Raw genomic sequence first — 20,607 nt, 5'->3', positions numbered from 1 at the left:
GAGAGAGAGAGAGAGAGCCAGTGGTGAGAGAGAGAGAGAGAGAGAGAGAGAGAGAGAGAGAGAGAGAGCCAGTCACCTTCCAATTCACAGAGAGGCTCACAAACGCAGCAGCACAGAGTTGGCCCACACAAGCCCCTTGTGCCCCAGTCAGGTTTGTTCATTCACTCGTTCATTTATTCATTCACTTGACTGGTTTTTGTTTTTGTTTTGAGTCACGGTCTCACCCTGTTGCCCAGGCTGGAGTGCAGTGGCACAATCATGGCTCGCTGCAACCTCCACCTCCTGGGCTCAGGTAATCCTTCCGCCTCAGCCTTCTGAGGAGCTGGGATTAGAGACGCGTGCCACCACGCCTGGCTAATTTTTTGGTTTTCTTTGTAGACAGGAGGTCTCACTATGTTCCCTTAGGCTTGACTCAAACTCCTGAGCTCAAGTGATCCTCCCACCTCAGCCTCCCAAAGTGCTGGAATTGTAGGCATGAGCCACCACACCTGGCCTCACTTGACTTTTTATTATGACAAAATTCACATGTTCAGAAAAGCAGAGGGAATAAGCATAATTACCTTATTATACCATCACCTGAACGCGACAATGAACACTTTTCCATAGTTCATTCATCTTTTTTTCTAAAGTATTTTAAGTTATAGACATCATAACATTTCATCCCTTATCACTTCAGTGTGCCCCTTCAAAAACCAAAGAAATCTGCAGAGCTAAGATACCATCAACACACCCAATACAATTTTAATAACCGTTTAGGATCATCTAATACCCAGATTATATTCAAATTTCTCAATCATCTCCCAGATTTCTTTACAATTAGACATTCATTCCTTAAAATGCATTTATTGCTATGGATGGTGGCCACACTTAATCTGGTTTTGGGGTTGCAAAAGGAGGGTATTCAGGAACTAGCCAGACTATGTTGAGAGGACCAGAGAGAGCTCACAAGTTCACATATAGGTAGTCTGGGGCTAAACTGTAAAGTGGGGTGCTCTCAGGTAGGTTACAGCTACTTCACAGGGATCTTCCTATAAGTAAAGCTTAAATTCCTTGGGATCATATGCCAAAGAAATACTGGGCACAGGCAACCTCCCTCGGGTCCCCTCCCATCGTTGGAGCTTTTCTGTACTCTCAATAAATCCTGCTTTCAAAAAAAAGAAAAGAAAAGAAATATTGGGCACTCATTCATCCACTCATTCATTCATTCACCTTCCCTATGGAAAAAAGAGGATATACATTCACTTAGTCCTCCTGACAGCCCCGTGAGTAGGTACTATCATTATCCTGGTTTTACAGATGAAGAAATGGAAGCTATCAGCGATGAAGTAACTTGCCCAGGGTCACACAGGCAGGAAGTGGCAGCTCCAGAATTAAAACCTGGGCAGCCTGACTCAGTGTCTAGATGCTCACTGACTCTCTAATAAACAGACACATCCAATGGCCACAGAGAACAAGAAATCAGGCTGAGGGCTATAAGGGAGTGTGCATGTTTAGAAGTGTGGATGCATAAAAAAAAAAAAAAAACCATTTTAAATCCCTTAAGAGATGCAAATGGGCACTCAGAGCAGAAAGCAAGCTCATCTGTCTGGAGAGCTCATAGCCCCTGCCAAAGGATCTGAAAACATTTTTTATGGAACTAAGAACCAGAGAAACCCCACAGAGCGACCCAATCATTGCACAGAAGAGGTCAACTTGCCCAGCTCAAAGGGCCGGTTGGTAGGGTCACCAAAAGCAGAACTGTATCTCCTGACCGCTGAACACCACAGTTGGTGTAACCTGCATCTACTCTCCCTCCCCTGGATTTGACTAATTGCTATCTGTCCAAAAAAAAGGGGGGGGGGGTCAAAGAAAAATGAAATCGGTCTTCTGTTTGCCACAAAATTACAAATTCTAGATAATGGACGGGAAGAGGATTGGAATGACTAGTAGTTGTGTGTGTGTGTGTGTTTTATATACATATGTATATAAACTATATATATTTTACATACATATGTATATAAACCATATATATATTTACACACACACAACTACTATATGTATGTATGTGTGTGTGTGTATATATATATATATATATATATATATATATACACACACACATATATAAATCATATTTGCTTAAAATCAAAATACCTACCCCACTGGGGACTGCCAAAACATTGAACACAGAGCATGCAGTTGTTTGAAAACATCAGAAAACTCCAATGCGCGTGTGGCCCCACCCCAGCCAATAAGAGCACACCTGTGGCCCTGCCCCTGGCCAATCTGACCACTGGCGCTTTCACAGGGCCCCGCCCCCTGAAAGCCAATGCTAGGGAGGCAGAGCTAAGGAGAAGAAGTGAAAAGAGGGAGGGACACACTTCAAATATGTATACAATCAACTGACTTTTAACTGTGAGTGATGTTTTAAACATTTTCCAATATACCATGTATATATTTGGTGCTCTTCAATATCAGCTATTGAACTTGTATTATTGCTGCAGGTCTGGAGGGTATAGAGAATAGTAAAATGTTTCAGAACACTAAGTATAATTTGAACTAAGCAAATTTGCATGAAATTCGTTTTTATACCACGGATCGAATGTGGCCTCATTGTGGCCTGAATTACCCATGACCTCCTTCCCACCAGCTCCAGAGCTAACTGGAGGGGTAGGGAGACAGGAAGAGATGGCAAAGTAGGCTCTGTAAAAATGTCTGTGGACTGACATTTATTATTAGAAATTTACTTTTAGGCCGGGCAGGTGACTGACACCTGTAATCCCAGCACTTTGGGAGACTGAGGCAAGAGGATTGTCTGAGCCCAGGAATTTGAGAGCAGCCTGGGCAACATAGCGAGACCTCATCTCTACAATAAATCAAAAATTATCCATAAAAAATTATGATGGTTCACTAGCTACTTGGAAAGTTGAGGTGGAAGGATTGCCTGAGCCCAGAAGGTCTAGGCTGTGGTGATTGTGAGTGTGCCACTGCACTCCAGCCCGGGAGACAGAGTGAGACTCTGACTCAAAGAAATTAAAACATTTTAATTTCAAAGACATATCTTTCTTCTTGGCTTTTGGAGATCAACTTGGAGGCCCAAATGACTTCACAGGAGAAGGCTTTATAAAAGAGTAATATAAAACATAGGACCATGACCAGGCACAGTGGCTCATGCCTGTAATCCCAGCACTTTGGGAAGCTGAGGCAGGAGAATTGCTCAAACCCAGGAGTTCAAGATTAGCCTGGAAAACATAGTGAGATCATGTCTCTGCAAAAAACCCCAAAAAAATAGCTGGCCATGGGGGTGCATGCCTGTGATCACAGCTACTCGGGAGGCTGAGGTGGAAGGATCCCTTGAACCCTAAAGAGGCTGTGGTGAGCCAGCATCATGCCACTGTACTCCAGCCTGGCGCACAAGACAGAGTATGAGCCTGACTCAAAACAAAACAAAACAAAACAAAACCTTTATTTTCCTCACTTTCCCAAAAGGAAAACACTGACAGCAATTAAAATAATTAAGTCTGGGGCTAGGTATGTTGGGAAACCATAAAATATACTTCATAAAGAACATACTCCTTTCTCTAGTTGCATGCTCTTTGTTTATGTGCTAGTAAAACCAGAAAAAATGATAATAAAAAATACTTCTTTTGCCTTAAAGATAAACATTTTTCAAAATAAAGTCTGTAGCCCAGTGTGGTAGCTCACACCTGTAATCCCAGCACTTTGGGAGGCGGAGGCGAGAGGATTGCCTGAGTCTAGGATCTTGAGACCAGTCTGGGCAACTTGGCGAGACCCCGTCTCTACAAAAAATTTGCCGAGTGTGGTGGCGCATGCCTGTGGTTCTAGCTACTTAGAAGGCAGAGGCGGAAGGATCGCCAGGGCCCAGCAGGTGGAGGCCGGCATGATGGTGGGACTGCACTCCAGCCTGGGCAACAGGGCGAGATTCCAATTCAATAAATAAACAAACACACACACAGATAAGGACGGTAAATAACATGTATCTTACCCAACAGTTTAGGATTCTGGTTTCATTACTTAAAAATTAAACACTGATTTGCCTCTAGCAATAGGTCTTACATAAACAAATGACATTGAGTTGCTGTTTTCTTGAATATGCAAGAAAATCTACCTAACTAGCTGCATGTGCAGCTTTTATGCTTCTGACCAAGTCCAAACGCAGAAACTACTGATCTGGCAACACCAGCGTAGGAGCTTGAATTTGAATTTATGTTTTAATCTGCCAAAGCCTGCAGCAACCTGTGGAAAAGCTACACGGTGAGATGCCATGCCATAATCATGAATGAAGGTGCAGCCAACAGCAGGGGAACGGCTGTCTCTCCAATACCAGCTCCACTTCCTACGACAGCTGTGCATGAAGTGGATTGATGATGCTCATTTACACAGTGATTACATTAGCTTAATGACTCATTTGGCTGCCACCAATGCCCCCTCCTTTAAGAGAAAGCATACCTGCGTGCTGCCATCGATTCTGAGCATCGGTCATGAGGCATGACGGCCCTTCAGCTTTGCTTTCTGCCTGAAGCCAGGGTGATATTTCTGGTATCTATTTCAGATACTGGCCCCAATCTTGCAGGTATTGGAAAACAGCAGTCTATTTCCAGGTTCCCTTGGTAACCTAAGTAACCTAGACTTTGCTTAAATTACCTCCCATGAGCCAAATGCTAGAATTCTGGATGGCAATTGAGTGAAACCACCTCCTCTTTGGACACGGTGTGTGTAAATTTGGCCCAGGAGTGTGGATGCAGACGCCCACGCCCCCTTCAGTTCTTCTAGAACTTCTGTCCCAAGAAAGAGCCTCGCCTGCCCATCTTGTTTGAAGAACTCAGCACTCCAGTTTTCATAAGCCTTGGTGGATGTCTCCAGACCTTCCTAGGCATTGAAAATATGACCACGGAGGACACCCTTTTCTCGCCCTTTCAGTCCCTCAACTGTCACTCTTGGTCAGATCCAAGACACTCTCTTGGTCAGATCCAGGACACTCTTGTCCTCATCCAAGCTAGTCAAATGTGTAGGCTACTCTAGGTCTAAAGGAAGAAGAAAGGTAGGTCTCCATTCAAGAAGATATTGGACCCATGTGGTCTTCTTGTTTGCTCTAAAGTACTCAAAGTGAAGTACCTCGTTCCCTCACTCAGGTTAGTTAACAATATGCCAGATGTACAAGGCGATGTTTTCAATTCTGTGGCCAGTATACCACCATGGAGAACCGTGGGCCACCACAAGGTGCCTGTCAGTGCTCCCGTGCTGTGGATGCCTGTCTGTAAGCCTTCCTCAAATAGGCTTCCCCACGGAAACTGAGAAGGTAAAGTCTCACAGCAAATCTAAAGGGAAACCCGGCCTGAAACGAATGACCTCTAGTGCCTTTTCTTCCTACCCCAACACTTTAAGATGGGGGACTTGGGGCTGAAAGAAACACCAAGAACAAAGCAGAAGAGGAGTCTAAGGCTGTGAAGGCAAAGGGGCCATTCCATGGAATTCTGCCTGATGCTGGCAGATGAGATGCACCCATCGGTGGATCACACACACGAGCACAAACACAACAAGACACACTCACAGACACACACAAACATACGCAGACCCATACACACATTCACATACACAAATACACAACACATATTCACACACACACAGACACAACACCCCCTCGCCTGGGCCCAGGCAGACACAGACACACTCTCTGTCTTTGTCTCTGTCTCTCTCAGACACACATTCAGGTCACAGCTAGTCCCTTCATGTGAATTAGAAAGAGATGTACCTCCAGGAAGATGCAATCCCTGGGAGCCTGGCTTTCAGCCTCCACTCTGCCCTCTGCTAGGCGACTCCTCTGCAGGACACACTCTGCACAACTGCAGGGGATAGCCCTGTCTACACTTCCTCTCCTGCGCCAAGGTGGGCTTGTCTGCAGATGTGTGTGGTTGTGGAGGAGGGGAAGGACCACCAAGAGAGAACACAGCTCTTTCCTGACTCATGTACAGCTTCTTGTCCAGAACGATTCAGAGCTCGTAGGACAGGCCCTGTCTTGCCCAAGTAGGAGTCCCTCTGCGTGCACACGATTACCTGTTGGGATAGGTGACATTACAGGGCACTTTGCCTGTGTAATTCTCATTAAGCCAGCGATTCGCCAGTGCCTGCTGAATATTCGGTCTCTTCACAGGATCCGGTTCCAGGAGAGAGCGCAGGAAACTGATGGCCCCTGGAAGATATTCAGCAAAGAACACGCCCATGTTAGAGTCTGAACGCAGATACCTCCGAGAGCCACCACGGCGGGTGAACCCCACCTCACCTGGTCCTTTTGAGTCACCGCTGGGTGATCTATTCTCTGAGTCTCTGGGCAGGGTTTGGATTCAATGATTCGTAGAGCTTGGATACAGCCTTATCCTCCCTTCACACAGGTGGGGTCTTTAAAATTCCATTTCCTTCTCTCTCTCTCTCTTCTCTCTCTTTCTCTTTTCCTTTTTGAGTTGGGTCTTACTCTGTTGCCCAGGTTGGAATACAGTGGTATGACACAGCTCAAGGCAGCTTTGACCTCCTAGGCTCAGGTGACCCTTCCACCATGGCATCCTGAGTAGCTGGGACTACAGACATGCACCACCACATCTGGCTAATTTTATTTTTGTAGAGATGAGGTTTCATTATATTTCCAGGCTGGTCTCGAACCCCTGGACTCAAGCAATCCTACTGCCTTGGCCTCCCAAAGTGCTGAAATTACAGGCATGAGTCACTCTGCCCAGCTTCTCTCCCTCTTTGAAAAGGAGATGTCACATATCCAAAGAATTTAAGATATGTGTCCAAGGGATACAAGTGGTACGTGGCAAAGCAAGAACTAATTTGGGTCTCTTCAAGCTCTGTACTTCCCAAAACAAATTGTGATCTTTCCTTGCTGCTACAACGGAGCCAAAGAGGATGTTCTATTTACGTGCTTGAAGGGATGGAAGAAAGCAAACAGAAAATGCCTGCTCTCAAGATAGGTTTCTGAGTATCAGGAAGATGCCAGAAGGGTAAAGACATTCTGAGTTAGACCCTGTAACTGGGAACCATGGGACACACAGAGTCTCATGAGGTCAGGGAACCCTGCTTTCTGGTCCTTTCTTTTAAAGTCATTCTCTATCACTAACCACTACTTCCCCAAACTCTGTGAATGGATAATGCAACACCCAGACTGCACAGAGCCTATGTCCACCCAGTCCAGCCAATCAAGCGAGACGCCAGAGAGCCATACATTCTCTTAAACTGTGAAAGTAAGGCGGGCACTGGGGCTCACACCTATAGCCCCAGCACTTTGGGAGGCCAAGGCAGGAGGATTGCTTGAGACAGGAGTTCAGGACCAGCCTGGGCAACATAGTGAGATCCCCATCTCTACAAAAAAAAAAACTTTTAAAAATAGGTGGTGTCACACCTCTAGTCCCAGCTATTTAAGAGGCTGAGGCAGGAGAATTGTTTGAGTCCAAGAGTTCTAAGCTACAGTGAGCCATGACTGTGCCACTGCACTCCAGCCTGAGAGACAGAGTGTGACTCCCCCGCCACCCCATTTAAATAATCTCTGCACTGGTGACTCAAGTTTTAAAATCTGAGTGCACAAAGTTTCAGCAAGCACCATACTGTGAATCCATGTCTCCCTGATGGACCCTTCTTTTGTGCGGTCCTTTTAAAGGAAGGTGCTCCTTGGGTGGACTGTATGCTAATAATGTTTGTCCTTATGTTTCAGCCTCCCAGAGTTCACTGCAGTCACATCAGTCATGCTGAGCACAGCATGTAAGGAAAGGATATGAGAAACGATTGACAAAACTATAAAATCCCTACCATCCCTTTTCCTTCCAATTTCAGGCAAAAATCATTTTTTAAATGCCCTGAGTCTCCTTTCATTCCATAAACATTGTCAGAGCACCTGCTGTCCCCCTAAACACTAGACACAGGAAGCTAGTTCGTCTCTAGGCAGAATATTTGAATCGTTTAAGATTATAACTATGGCGACAACTGTACAACATGTAAAAATATGTTTATATGGCCGGGCATGGTGGTCCACTCCTGAAATCTCAACACTCTGGGAGGCCAAGGCAAAAGGATTGCTTAAGACCAGGAACTGAGTACCCGCCTGAAACTCCCTCTCTACAAAAACTTTTTAAAAATTAGCCTGGCATGATTGTGCACATTTGTAGTCCCAGCTACTCAGGAGGCTGAGGCAGGAGGATTGTTTGAGCCCAAAAGTTCGAAGCTGCCGTGAACTATGATCACAACACTGCACTCCAGCCTAAGTCACAGAATGAGACCCTATTTCTAAAAAACAAAGTTTATAATGCACATGAAGAGTATAGGCTACAGAATTGTTCAGCAGAAGAGCATACAACATATGTAAGGACAAAGAATGCCAGGGATGACTTCAGAATGAAGATGTCTGTTTTGCTTGAGTTGTGGGGCTGTGATATTTCATTCTACATTCTTTATTTTATAGTGCATTTCTATAATGTCTTTACAATATAAAAAAACATTCCTTAATGCAGCTTTGTACATGATTTTCAACACATCAAACAATAAGTCCTGGAAAACAATTTTAATTTACTTGGTCCCAAATTTGTCTATCCTTTTCTTCAAAGCTATTTTTTAGTCTTCTAAGTTCTCTTTTGAGAAGAGACATAAAAATTATCATTTTCTCACAGGCTTTAAATTGTCATTTTATTATTACTCTTAAAAGAGTGATGGGCCTTCTGTCAACCCACTTTCTGCAGGGCAAAAATGAGGCCATCTCTAAAGGAATCAGTTGTGAAGTCAAAATCAACTCAAGGCTGAGTATGTTGGCTCACACCTATAATCCCTTTGGGAGGCTGAGGTCACAGATTTTCTTGAGCCCAGAAGTTCGAAGCCAGCCTGGGAAACAAAGTAAGGCCTCGTCTCTACAAAAATAGAAATTTTAAATTTAAAAAATCATCTCAAAAGAAGCAACATTACGAGGTCATGCTGCCAAGTAACTCCTGTAGTGTGGGTTCCCATACTGCTGATATGGGGTCACCAGAAGGTTACCCTCCCTTTAAGAATGAGGGGATAAGTCATTGCTTTGTTAAAGTCTGGTGTGTCCATGTGGCTCCTTGAGCTATGGCTGCCATGTTTCTTGGCTTTGGCCCCCTGGGGCAAATCTCTCCACCTTGGGTAGAGGTGAATCAATCAATCAATCTCTCTCTCTCCCCCCCCTTTTACTTTCTAAAAAACTATATTTTTCAATTAAAAAAAGAATGAGTGGGTAAACACATATGTGTGGAAACTGTAACAGTCATGAGGTACACGTAAGTTTTACAACTGGATCAAATAAAACTTTCCTTCAATGTTCTTCAATGATTGAAAAGCAAACAAGTCTCCTAAAAAAGAGATGCCTCTTTTCTGAACCTCTATCTCCCTTCTCTTAACACCCCTACATTGCAAGAGTCATTTGGATCTTAACTAGGGGCAACTATTGGTCAAAGGAAAAAGATGTTGGCTTAGTGAATGAAAGCGGAAAGGCTGTTGAGTTAATGATGTTTTCTGAGACGGCTCTGTTGCTTACCCTCATAGAACCCAGGCAACAACCCAGGCTACTGGCAGGCTTTTTCAGAGTACGCTGAACCCAAAGTGCTAAGGACAAACTGGTTGTGCAATTTTTGTTCTATTTTCATAATCAAGAGCTCTGCATCTTCACAAGTTGCTGATGAGCACAAGTAATTTTAGTTCAAATATCCACTGATGAATTTTTATTTCTTTGGACATCACAACCATTGCATTACTATCCCAAAAGGACTTTGAGAACATCCTTGGAGCTCTGTAAAGTTCATGTTAGGGTCTTGAAAATCCCTATGTGTTATGAGGAGATTAAAACGCCCCTATCTTCCTGGAAAGCCACGCCAGACATAGCCACCCATTGCCCTCATAACACTTATGTTCTCCATTCAGGCTTGGGGAGGTGGGATGAACCACTTGGGTGCTCCACCATCCTGCTCAACCTAACTCAAAGTACACATTCTTCTGGTGCAAAGCCCACCATCTTTCATGAGCTGTCAGTGTTCCAAAGTCTGGATTGGCTTGTGTGAGCACCTGGACACTGTGTCGAGGGGACAGGCAAAGCCATTGGACGTTGTTGTTAGTATAGCCCAATGGATGCAAGCAGAGTTCCTTCCCCACACAAGATATCCTCCCCATCACTTCCCAAGCTAAATAATTATTTGATAGCCCCATAGTCATGCCTTCTCAGAAATCTTAATTAGTGCTGACTGAATCCTCCTAAAAGCTAACAATTCTCCTTCAGCTTGACTTTGGTGAATTTGTGGCGCAAAACCCTCTTGATTTAAGTGACAGATTGTAAAGTATTATAAATGCTAGCACTGAGGTGTGTGATGAAAAGGTAAACTGAAACATGTCTCAGCCACAAAAGAGGTTCACTACTGTGTGATAGGCAAGCACCAACAAGCAAAAGAAGAAACTGTCTAGCTTTAAGTTTTCAAACTACATGATAGAGACAAGAGGGAATTTTTTGGAAGCATGCTCCGTGATTCACAAGGGCAATAATGCTGTTTTCAACTCAGATTTGGTAAAAATTCTTCCAACTTAATCTAAAAAAGGAGCAGTAGAATAAAATAGATGTAATCATTATAAATATGAGTGACAGAAGCATCCAATCAATAAAGATGGCCGGGGCACTGTAGTTCACACCTATAATCCCAACACTTTGGGAGGCCAAGGCAGGAGAATTGCTTGAGCCCAGGAGTTCGAGACCAGCCTGGGCAACACAGCGAGACTTAGTCCACAGAAATTAGCCGGGCGTGGTTGTGCATGCCTGCAGTCCCAGCTACTCGGGAGGGTGAGACAGAAGGATTGCTTGAGCTCAGGTCGTCGAGGCTGCTGTGAGCCACTGCACTCTAGCTGGGGTGATAGAGTGATACTCTGACTAAAAAGAAAAAAAGGTAGGGAGAGGGGACAGATTGTTTAATAGGAAAATCAGATATAGAAATGCAATTCATGCTTGACAAGTCAAGACAACAAAGTCCTGGTGGAATGTGAAGATCTTTAATACACACAGAGCTTAAGGCCAAAGTAAAAGCTGTCCGCTCAGACCAGGGTCTGTGTGAGATCAGACACCAATTTCAGTGATACTGAAATTGCTTAGAACATTTTTAATATTTCTTCTTTGAAATTACCTTTGGACTATCTTTCCAACATCTTCAGGAGTGCAATTTTTCACTCCTTTACGGGTAAATTTAATATTCACAATCAAAAAACACTTAGAGCCCAGCTTGCTAGGCTATGTAATATTGTTGGAAGTAAAAACAAGGCACGGTTCCAAAGTGGCAAGACGGATTTTCTTGTATTATTAACCTGCCTTGCCCTTGCCTGGCTGCCCAACCTGTCGTGATGAATGCAGGCTGAGATACCCGCTCCTCCTCCCACGTCCTGTGTAGGGCTCACACTAATGCTGTTCGTCAGATATTTCTGGCTTTCCACATGGTAGGGTTGCACTGCCCTATCCCTTTAGTTGAAAGAAGTCATGTACCCTGTTTTAGAAAGCTAGGAGTTATGAGTGGAAGTGATGTATTGGTGGAAGATTTAATTACGGTGAGACCATCTTTCCCTTTCCCTCTACATGAACCAGAAATGTTGGAAATGGTGGCAGCTACATCAGTCTGGGGTCCTATGTTGGGCAGAACCCTTCAATGCTTGATCCAACTCTCGATAGATATATAGCATGAGTAAGAAATAAACCTTAGTGGTCTTGAACCACTGAGACTTGGGGGCTGGTTGTTACTGCAGCACAATGTGGCCTATCCTGACTAATACAATGAGAGGGCAGCAGATCATCAGGAAATTCAAAGTGAGTACTGTTTGCCCTTCCCAAGTGTGAGAGTACAAACATCCTCCCTTTGTCCTTTGCTATAGGTCACTTAGGACAAAGTGGGCTCTGAGCCATCAGAAGAACTACAGAATCACCTAGCAAGATGGCAATATTTATAACTATATGACCCTTAAATAGGCTGCTTTGAAAGATTGCATTTATTTGTAAACATTAAATCCTATATGCTACCACAACAAGATATCATTAGACCCTTATCAAAATGACAAAAACAAAAAAAATAGTGATAGCATCAAATGCCGGCAAGGATGCAAAGATCACTCACATATGGCTAGTGGGAAGGCAAAACGTTATAGCCACTCTGAACAAGAGTGTGGCAGTTTATTCACAAAATTAAATATGTGCTTACTATCCGACCCAACAATGTCAGTGTTTGGCATGTGTCCCAGAGAAATGAAACCATGTTCACACAAAAACCTGAACATAAATGTACACAGCATAATAGCTCCAAACTGGAAACAACTCAGTGACTCTTAAATGGGTGAATGGTTAAACTGTGGTAGGTCCATACGAGGGAATACTACTCACCTACAAAAAGAAACACAGACCCAGTGCATGTAACAACTTGATGGATGGATCTCAAGGGAATCATGCTCAGTGAAAAAAAGACATATATATACGATATCTTTGACATACTAAAATTATAGAGATGGGGACAGGGTAGTTGTTAACAGGGCTTAGGGAGAATGGGAGGAAGGGGAGTGGCTGTGGCTATGGGTATAGCATGAGGGATCCTTGTGAACTGTGGCTGTCACATGAATTACAGGTATGATAAAAACTGCATAGAACTGGATACTCACCAACATACATATGAGTTCATGTAAAACTTGTAAAATCTCTGAATAAGGTCAGTCAACTTAATCAATGCTAATTTCCCAGTGGTAATACTTTACTGCAGTTACATAAGACACGACCATTGGAGGAAACTGGGTGAAGGACAGATGGACCTCTCTGTATTATTTCTTACAATTGAATGTGAATCTACAACTAGGTCACAATAAAAGAGTTTTTAAATAATCATATTTGTTTAAAAAAAACTTTGCTCTCTATCTCTTTATTCTGATTTATTTTATTTTCTTAGAGCACTTATACTATCAAATATCACACGTTTATTTGTCCCTTTTTTTGTTTGTTTCCCCCACTGATATATAAGCTTTATGTATAAGGGTAGAGACTACGTCTGGTTGGTACTGTGTCTTCCTCACCCTAGAACACATCTTGCACATAACTGGTGCATAATACATATTCATGGAGTAAGTTCATCAATATGAAATATGGAATGAATGAATGAATGAATGAATGAGCACTTCTCATAGTGTTCTGTGGCACTATCAACATTTCTGAAAGCTCTTAAACCTAACTATAACCATTCATTCAACATTTTGCACATCTTCTAACTCCAAGAGTTATGGCTCTCAGTGCAGAAATATGTCTTTTATAATGACAGAGTTGTAACTTATCTTCCCAAGGACTTAATGCCGCCTTTGCTTTCAGCCTCCAGACAGTCTACCCTCCCTAACAAAGGTGAAAATATGGGCCGAGTTAGATAATTACGTACAAGAACTTGTTTCAGCTTGGATTCCATTTGGCAAGCATAAATTCAGAATCTGCTTCATGCATGCTTCATAAACTCGAGAGAAAAACACATAGCAATAATAAAATAAAATGGTATATTTTAACTATGTATCATAGATTAAAGTTAAATAATTACTTTTTTCTTTGGTCAAAAGCCTTATCTCAATGAAGCTGAGTTTATTCTAAGGTGCCAATAAATGATCGTCAAAGCCAAACTGAGGCCAAGAACTTGAACTGTGAACCAAACAAAAGAACAAATTGTACTAATTTACTAGATCTGAAACCAAACCTTGATACAAATTGTTTACTGAAATGTGAACCAGTTCAAGTTTGATAGAACTTTTCAAACACACCTGATGATTCAGTGTAATGAAGTAACTGAGTATTATATAGGTTCAAATAACAAAACAAATCACAGATCCAACTTGAATGAAACTAATATTTCTTTCACAGTGAATTGACCAAAGAAGACATAATAGCAGTGTGAATATAAAACCTCTTTTCCAAGTCAACATTATCATATGGTAAGTTTTAAAACAGCAAGCCTGCAATTATCTTTCAAATGGAGGATATAAGATTCTTTTGAGCTGCATGTTTTGAGCAGAAGGAGGAAGAAATTAGGGGTTCTGAATTATCACGGAATAGGAAAGGTACAGGTGAGATGCAGGGTGTGTCTGCTCAGAAATGAGAAACCCAACTACCCCTTGAGACTGAGTTTTAACATTATGAAGAAACTTACAGTCATGGGATAGTTATAACACCACTGCTGCAGAACAAATACTGCCTCACAAATGGACCCAAACTGGACCAAAAGTCCTAATCTGGAGTGGCAGATGTGTTACCTGTGGAGAGTTGGGTGGGAAGGGGGTTCATTTCTTTGTCCACCATCTTCTGGTACAAAGCCCTGAGGCTGAAAGGCTCCACGGTGAAAGGCAGCGTCCCAGTCAGCATAGCATACATGTTCACACCTCTGAAAGCAGAGACATCATACATGAGACCAGAAACAGACACCAGGGAGGGGAAGACAAAGAGAATACAAGCTTAGGCGAGAATACAAGCTTAGGCAAGACTTCCATGCTGCTGCTCTCATGCCAAACTCAACAGACCCTCTTCATTCAAAGTCGTCTTTCCAGAACCCTTAGCATCACATTAAAAGGCTTGCATGAGAGCACTACGTGTGAAGACCTGTACAGGGTACCACAGAGATAAGCAGGAATTTCAAGAACATAAAGGGCTACCTCCTAAGAGGGGAACCATAACCCTCTGCTCTCTCTGAGTGCTATGGTAAGAAGTCAAGGAAAGCCCAGACTGAATGATGTGAGAAACACCTGGGACTTATGAAGAATCTCAAATAAGAGTAGTCCTGGCCATGCGCAGGGGCTCACTCCTGTAATCCCAGCACTTCATGAGGAGAAAGTGAGAGGTTTGTCTAAGCCCAGGAGATCAAAACCAGCTTGGGTAACATGGTGAGACCTTGTCTCTATGATAAAATTTTTAAAATTAGCTAGGCATGGTGGCACATGCCTGTAGTCCCAGCTACTCAGGAGGCTGAGATGGAAGGATCACCAGAATCAGCAGGTCAAGGCTTCAGTAGCCTGGGTGACAGAGTGAGACTCCAAGTCAAGAAAAAAAAAAGAGTAGTCAAGGCAACCCCTTTGGGTCCCCTCCCACCATGGGAGCTTCTCTGTCCTCTCAATTAATCTTGCTTTCTCAATTCAAAAAAAAAAAAAAAAGAGTAGTCCTGCCATTAGTTTTCCAAGGATGGTTTACAAGGCAGAACCTGGAAGAGACCTGACCAAAGAATACAGGGAAAGCATCCACCTGGGAATACCAGACACAGCCTAACCAGCAGGCTGAGTTACCACTCAGGCCTAGGAAACAAGGGCTTCATACCAAAAACTGGTGTTTTTCTCTACTCTTAAATTTTGCCTTAACTTGTAATCAGAGAAATTCCATGGAGGTCTTCTTCCCACCCTTATGTTTTATTGTTTATTGTGAGACTCTGCTGCCTGGCCCTAGTCCAATGTCTCAGATGTGGTTGAAATACTTTGAGTGGGCTTAACTCCTTATAACCAAAGCCAATCTAGAGAACAGCAACATCTTTTTGGAAGATTTTTATGTTCCTGATGTGCAAATCTAATATCATTTTGATGAGATTTCCTGATGAGGATGAAACACTTGCCTACCAAGAGGTCTCAAGTGTTCAAATGCACCCAAGGGAATATGCTTTAAAAAGAGGCAATAAGATTTCTAGTCAAAACAAATCCAATGAGACTGACTGAAATTAAGACCCTCGGGGCCCAGTTCTACAAGGCACCTCTGAATTATGGCATTCCAGATAATGACAGGTACTGGAGCCCACAGCTCCTGGTAGAAATCATTCTCAAATTTCAGACATATGCTAAGACCCGGTTCCCTCTCTGAACTCACAGTAAGGCGACAGACACATAAACATTCAATCCACAAATACTTGCTGGATGGCTTTCTGTCCTAGGCAGGGTTATAGGTGCTGGATACTGGTAATCAGAGAAGAACCCACCCTCTGGGATTTACAGTGGACAGGAAGACAGGCAATCAACACCTAAACAAATAGATAGCACAGTCCTTTCAAGTGGCGATCAGTGCAGAGGGAATAAGAAGATGCTGAGCTACCTAGCTTCTGGTCACAAGAAGAGTTCAATTCAGGGAGAAAGAGGACTTAGAAATATGCACGTAAGGAGGAGAGGCCTCTCAAGTTGGTGAGCGGATGTTTGTGCCTGCAGGTATCTTTGGTTGTGAGAATGGGAAGATAAAAAGTGCATAAACCAATGAACAAGGCATTGCAGAGCCATTTTGAGCAGGACTTTCCCGTGTGTGTTTAATGAGCCCCATTCCCCAGAGGATGGACATGTGTTAGGTGGAGCCAGACGCAGTGGCTCACACCTGTAACGCCAGCACTTTGGGAGGCTGAGGTGAGAGGATTGCCTGAGCCCAGGGGTTCAAGACTAGCCTGAGCATCTGGCAAGACCTTGTCTTTACAATAAATCAAAAAAATGAGCTGGGAATGTTGGTGTGTGCCTATAGATCTATTACTTAGAAGGCTGGGGTGGAAGAATTGTCTGAACCTAGCAAATTGAGACTGTGGTGGCCATGAGTGTGCCACTGCACTTCAGCCTGGATGACAGATGGAGGTGCCTACTCCAAAAAAAAAAAGATGTTAGGTGGATATTTCTATGGTCAAATTATGTAGGGAGTAGTTATCTTGTATACATGGATTACAGGGGCTCAGAATGGGGAACAGGAAACTATAGCAGTGAATCTAGCAGGCTGATATTAAAGTCAGAAAGGGAATGATGGTACGCAACAGAAAGGAAAAGGCAGAAACATGGTAGAGACATCGGAAGGGCCTGTGCGAGGTGGCACACTTGGAAAGCAGGACCAACAGTGGTAACAGCGACGGGACTGAGGAAGCTAGGAGGAGAAACATTTTCGGGGTGGAGGGAAGGAGAACGAGGGCTGACAACCTGTTTGAGAACCTGCTATGCAGTACTGCATTTCTGGGTATGTTTGAAGTAGTGCTAAAACATCCTTGCTTTGAAAAATTCTTAAAGATTGGGAAGCTAAAAGGGCCTCAAGATTATAGAATCTGCAAACAACGAGGCCCTGGACACATGGCTTTTATGCATGCAAACCCTCTGGCATAACCCACTGAGCTGCTGCTGGAAACCATTGAACACTCTCTGAGACAAGCTGTTCCCAACACTTGTGAGTCAGCCCGTCCCATTCAGGGCAATTCTATTCCTGAGGAAAGGCTTCCCAAGACTGAGCCAAAGTTTACATTTCCCATCCCTTGGTTGCAGAACAAGACCAGTTGCTTTTCCATGCTTAGCACTTGACATATCTGAAAACCGGAACCAGAATCTTCCTTCCCTTCTGTGTCTTCCCCAGGCCAGGACCCCAAAACTTTTGTGCTTTATGTGACCTGGCTGGGAGTTCCCTCGACGATCTGGTTCTCTGTCCTGAATGCACACCAGTCTGGTCGTGCTGTTAATGAGTTTTCAAGTTTTCATGCTGTATAACAAAGGCCTAATATTTCAACAGAGTTAGAGTGAATTGAGCAGAAGAAGGGGGAAAAAACCAAACCAGGATTCTGTCCCTAATCACCACCTATGTGTGTCTAATCTTGGCTCTGGCATTCACACGTAAGGCTGCGGAGTCTGGTACTTATATACAATATCATTCTTTCCACCGAAAGGTGTTTAGTGATGCCTAACCCGTGCGGTGTTTCTCAGACTGAGTTACACGGACCCATTTTCAGGGGTTCAACAGTTCTAATGTTGATTTTCTTTTTGGTGATATGCTAAAGCGTTTCACAAAGGCACTGGGTGACCACCACAGAACCAGGAACACCCACCATTGGGTGTCAATGCCTGCTTTTGTATTTATTTACTAATGCACAATTCTTGCCAAAAAAAGATCACTTGTATTGCCACAGACTAATGAGAAGGGAACAGAGGTGGAATTCATTTACCAGTGATGCACTGGTGTTTATATAGGAGGAAAAGAAAGTCTCCTGATAATTGAAATGGCACAGTGGTCCCCAAAGTATGGGCCTTAGACTCACCAGAGAAAAACTGGTTGAAAATGCCCATCTCTTTTTTTTTTGAATCTGGGTCTCACTTCTGTCACGCAGGCTGATCACAGCTCACCACAGCCTCAACCTTCCAGGCTCAGGTGATCTTTCTGTCTCAGCTTCCCAAGTAGCTGGGACACCAGGAGCACATCATCACGCCCAGTTAATTTTTTCTATTTTTTTAGAGACAGGGTCTTGCTATGTTGCCCAAGCTGATCTCAAACTCCCGGGCTCAAACAATACTCCCATTTCAGCCGCCCAAAGTGCTGGGATTCAGGCATTAGCCACAGCGCCTTATGCACATTCTTGAAAAAGCACATTCTTGGGTGCCACTCCAGAACTACTGAAACTCTGGGGGTGTTTTTGCAAGCCCTGAAGATGCCTCTGATGCACACTAAGTTTGAAAGCTACTGGAAGAATGACAAGTGGGGGGGCGGGGCGTGTAGAGGAGGGAGCTGAGTCAGCACAAGATGGGTCTGACAAACCATAGAACCTGTCCCCAGCAGTGAGAACGACACTCGTGGTGTTCAGTAATTCACTTTCCACAAAACATTGGCCACTGCATGAAACGAATGTTGCTAATTCAAATATTTCAGGGTTCTTTTAGTCTCAGTTATATTTAACTTGTAAATGAGCTTTGGTTTTTCAGTTGTACAGGGCCATAAATAAAAGAGGTTTAATTTTGGGCTCATGCACTTGTGAGTAACATTTAAATAAAAATAACTCAAGTCAACACAAGGAGTTATCAAGAACATTCTTCCTTTAAAAGGACAGTGCACAAAACTCAAGTTTGAAGAATACTACTGTATGACCTTTTATATTCCCTTTTATCTTTAGGGAACACACAGCTTCCTGCCACAGGCAGGGGACATCACACAGTGCAGAATGCCGCTAGGAGGTAGGATGTCTTGGGAATGAGAGGAGGACTCAGTTTAAGGAGTTTGGAAAATGTGCGGGACCCGAGAACCAACTCTAAAACCTTTATGAAAGCTTTTTTTTCAAGGAGAACTTGAGATGCCAAACTGCTTGCCTCCTTGTTACCTACTGACTTCAAAAAATGATAAGAATCTTCTCAAGTCACTACATATTACACTGGCGTTTACTTCTATCCACTATCTGGCTGGGACCATAGATAAAAGCAACAGATGGTTGTCTTAAAGATGGCACCAGTGAACTCCAGGTGCAGGTCTGACCAGGATTGAGCAAGTGGTTTTCATAGTAATTCTAACTCTAAATGGACTCCACTATTCCATTTCTTTTGGAGGAGTTTATCTTCCACAAAATCAGTCACAATTTCTTAAAGAGGATCTAGCTTTCTTATCCCAGGGTCTCTTACCCATAAAATGTGGGTAATAGGAATACTTGCATCTCAGGTTGTATGAGAGTCAAATGAACCAAGCCACAGAAAGGGCTGATGGCTGTATGTGGCATAAATCAAGTGCTTGATAAATGCAATCTATTGTTTCATCAAAAACTTTTTAAAAAATAACAGGAGCCAGGAATGGAGGTTCATGCCTGAAATCCCAGCTCTTTGGGAGGCCAAGGAAGGAGGATCACTTGAGCCCAGAAGTTTGTGACAAACCTGGTCAACATAGCAAGACCTCATTTCTACAAAAAAAAAAAAAAAATTTTCAAAACATCAGTTGGGTATGCCTGTAGTCCCAACTACTTGGGAGGCTGAGGCAGAAACATGGCCTGAGCCCAAGAGGTCAAGGCTGCAGTGAGCCATGACCATGCCACTGCACTTCCAGTCTGGGCAAAAGAGTGAAACCCCAATTCAAAATATAATAAAACCAGGGAAAAAGCTACAGTTATATGTGTACCCTATTGCCAAATAATAATGGAAACCTACATTAACAGTCATACAATCCTAGCAAGGAGATTTTAAAAGGGAAACCAGATTGAGCATCTTAATTCCTCTCCCCTGGAGTTTTCATACATGTCTAATATCTGGATAAAGAGAAATCTAGTCCCTTTGACATTTCAGAAGTATGTAAGAATACCAAGGGAAAAATGTGGAATGTGGTTTATAAACCTCTATAATCCTATAGAATTAGAAGGAGTTTCAAAACATGTTCAGAATTTCCTGATGGGTCTTTTGAAATATGGCCCAAGGGTTCTCTAAGTTTGCCACGGCAGACATGGGATCTCCAAGAATCAAAGACAGTCTTAAAGAATGAAAATGATGAGAGGCTGGGGCGAGAGAGGGCAATAAGGAAACACCATAAGGGCTTTTCCTAGCAGAAAGAAATAAGAGTGAGTCGTTGAGGGGAAGAAAACCCAGAGATACTAAATAGTGTGGAATATTCTGATCTCAAAAGAGGAAGGTGGAGGCGGGGCTCGGTGGCTTATGCCTATAATCCCAGTCCTTCGGGAGACCGAGGTGGGAGGGGTACTTGAGCCCAGGAGTTCGAGACCAGCCTGGGAAACTTTGATTTCATCTCATTTCTACAAATAAATAAAAAAATTTGCCAGGCATGGTGGCACATGCCTGTAGTCCCTTGAAAGGCTGAAGTGGAAGGGTCACCTGAGCCTAGCAAGTTGAAGCTGCGGTGGCCAT

At 43.3% G+C, this 20,607-nt stretch overlaps 1 protein-coding gene across 1 annotated transcript in view; it reads right to left on the bottom strand.

The window, feature by feature from the left end:
• The window catches only part of HUNK (hormonally up-regulated Neu-associated kinase), a 79,163-nt gene that overhangs the window by 24,498 nt on the left and 34,058 nt on the right, over positions 1–20,607 (bottom strand). Inside the window, 4 exon segments of the mRNA XM_008070525.2 lie at positions 3,312–3,346; positions 5,823–5,859; positions 6,042–6,187; positions 14,278–14,405. Coding sequence (XP_008068716.2) covers positions 3,312–3,346; positions 5,823–5,859; positions 6,042–6,187; positions 14,278–14,405 — 346 coding nt within the window.

Source organism: Carlito syrichta, unplaced genomic scaffold (assembly GCF_000164805.1).
Source record: "Carlito syrichta isolate Samal-C Ts95f unplaced genomic scaffold, Tarsius_syrichta-2.0.1 Scaffold313474, whole genome shotgun sequence".
Taxonomy (NCBI): domain Eukaryota; kingdom Metazoa; phylum Chordata; class Mammalia; order Primates; family Tarsiidae; genus Carlito; species Carlito syrichta.
This window is presented reverse-complemented; position numbering and strand designations above follow the sequence as displayed.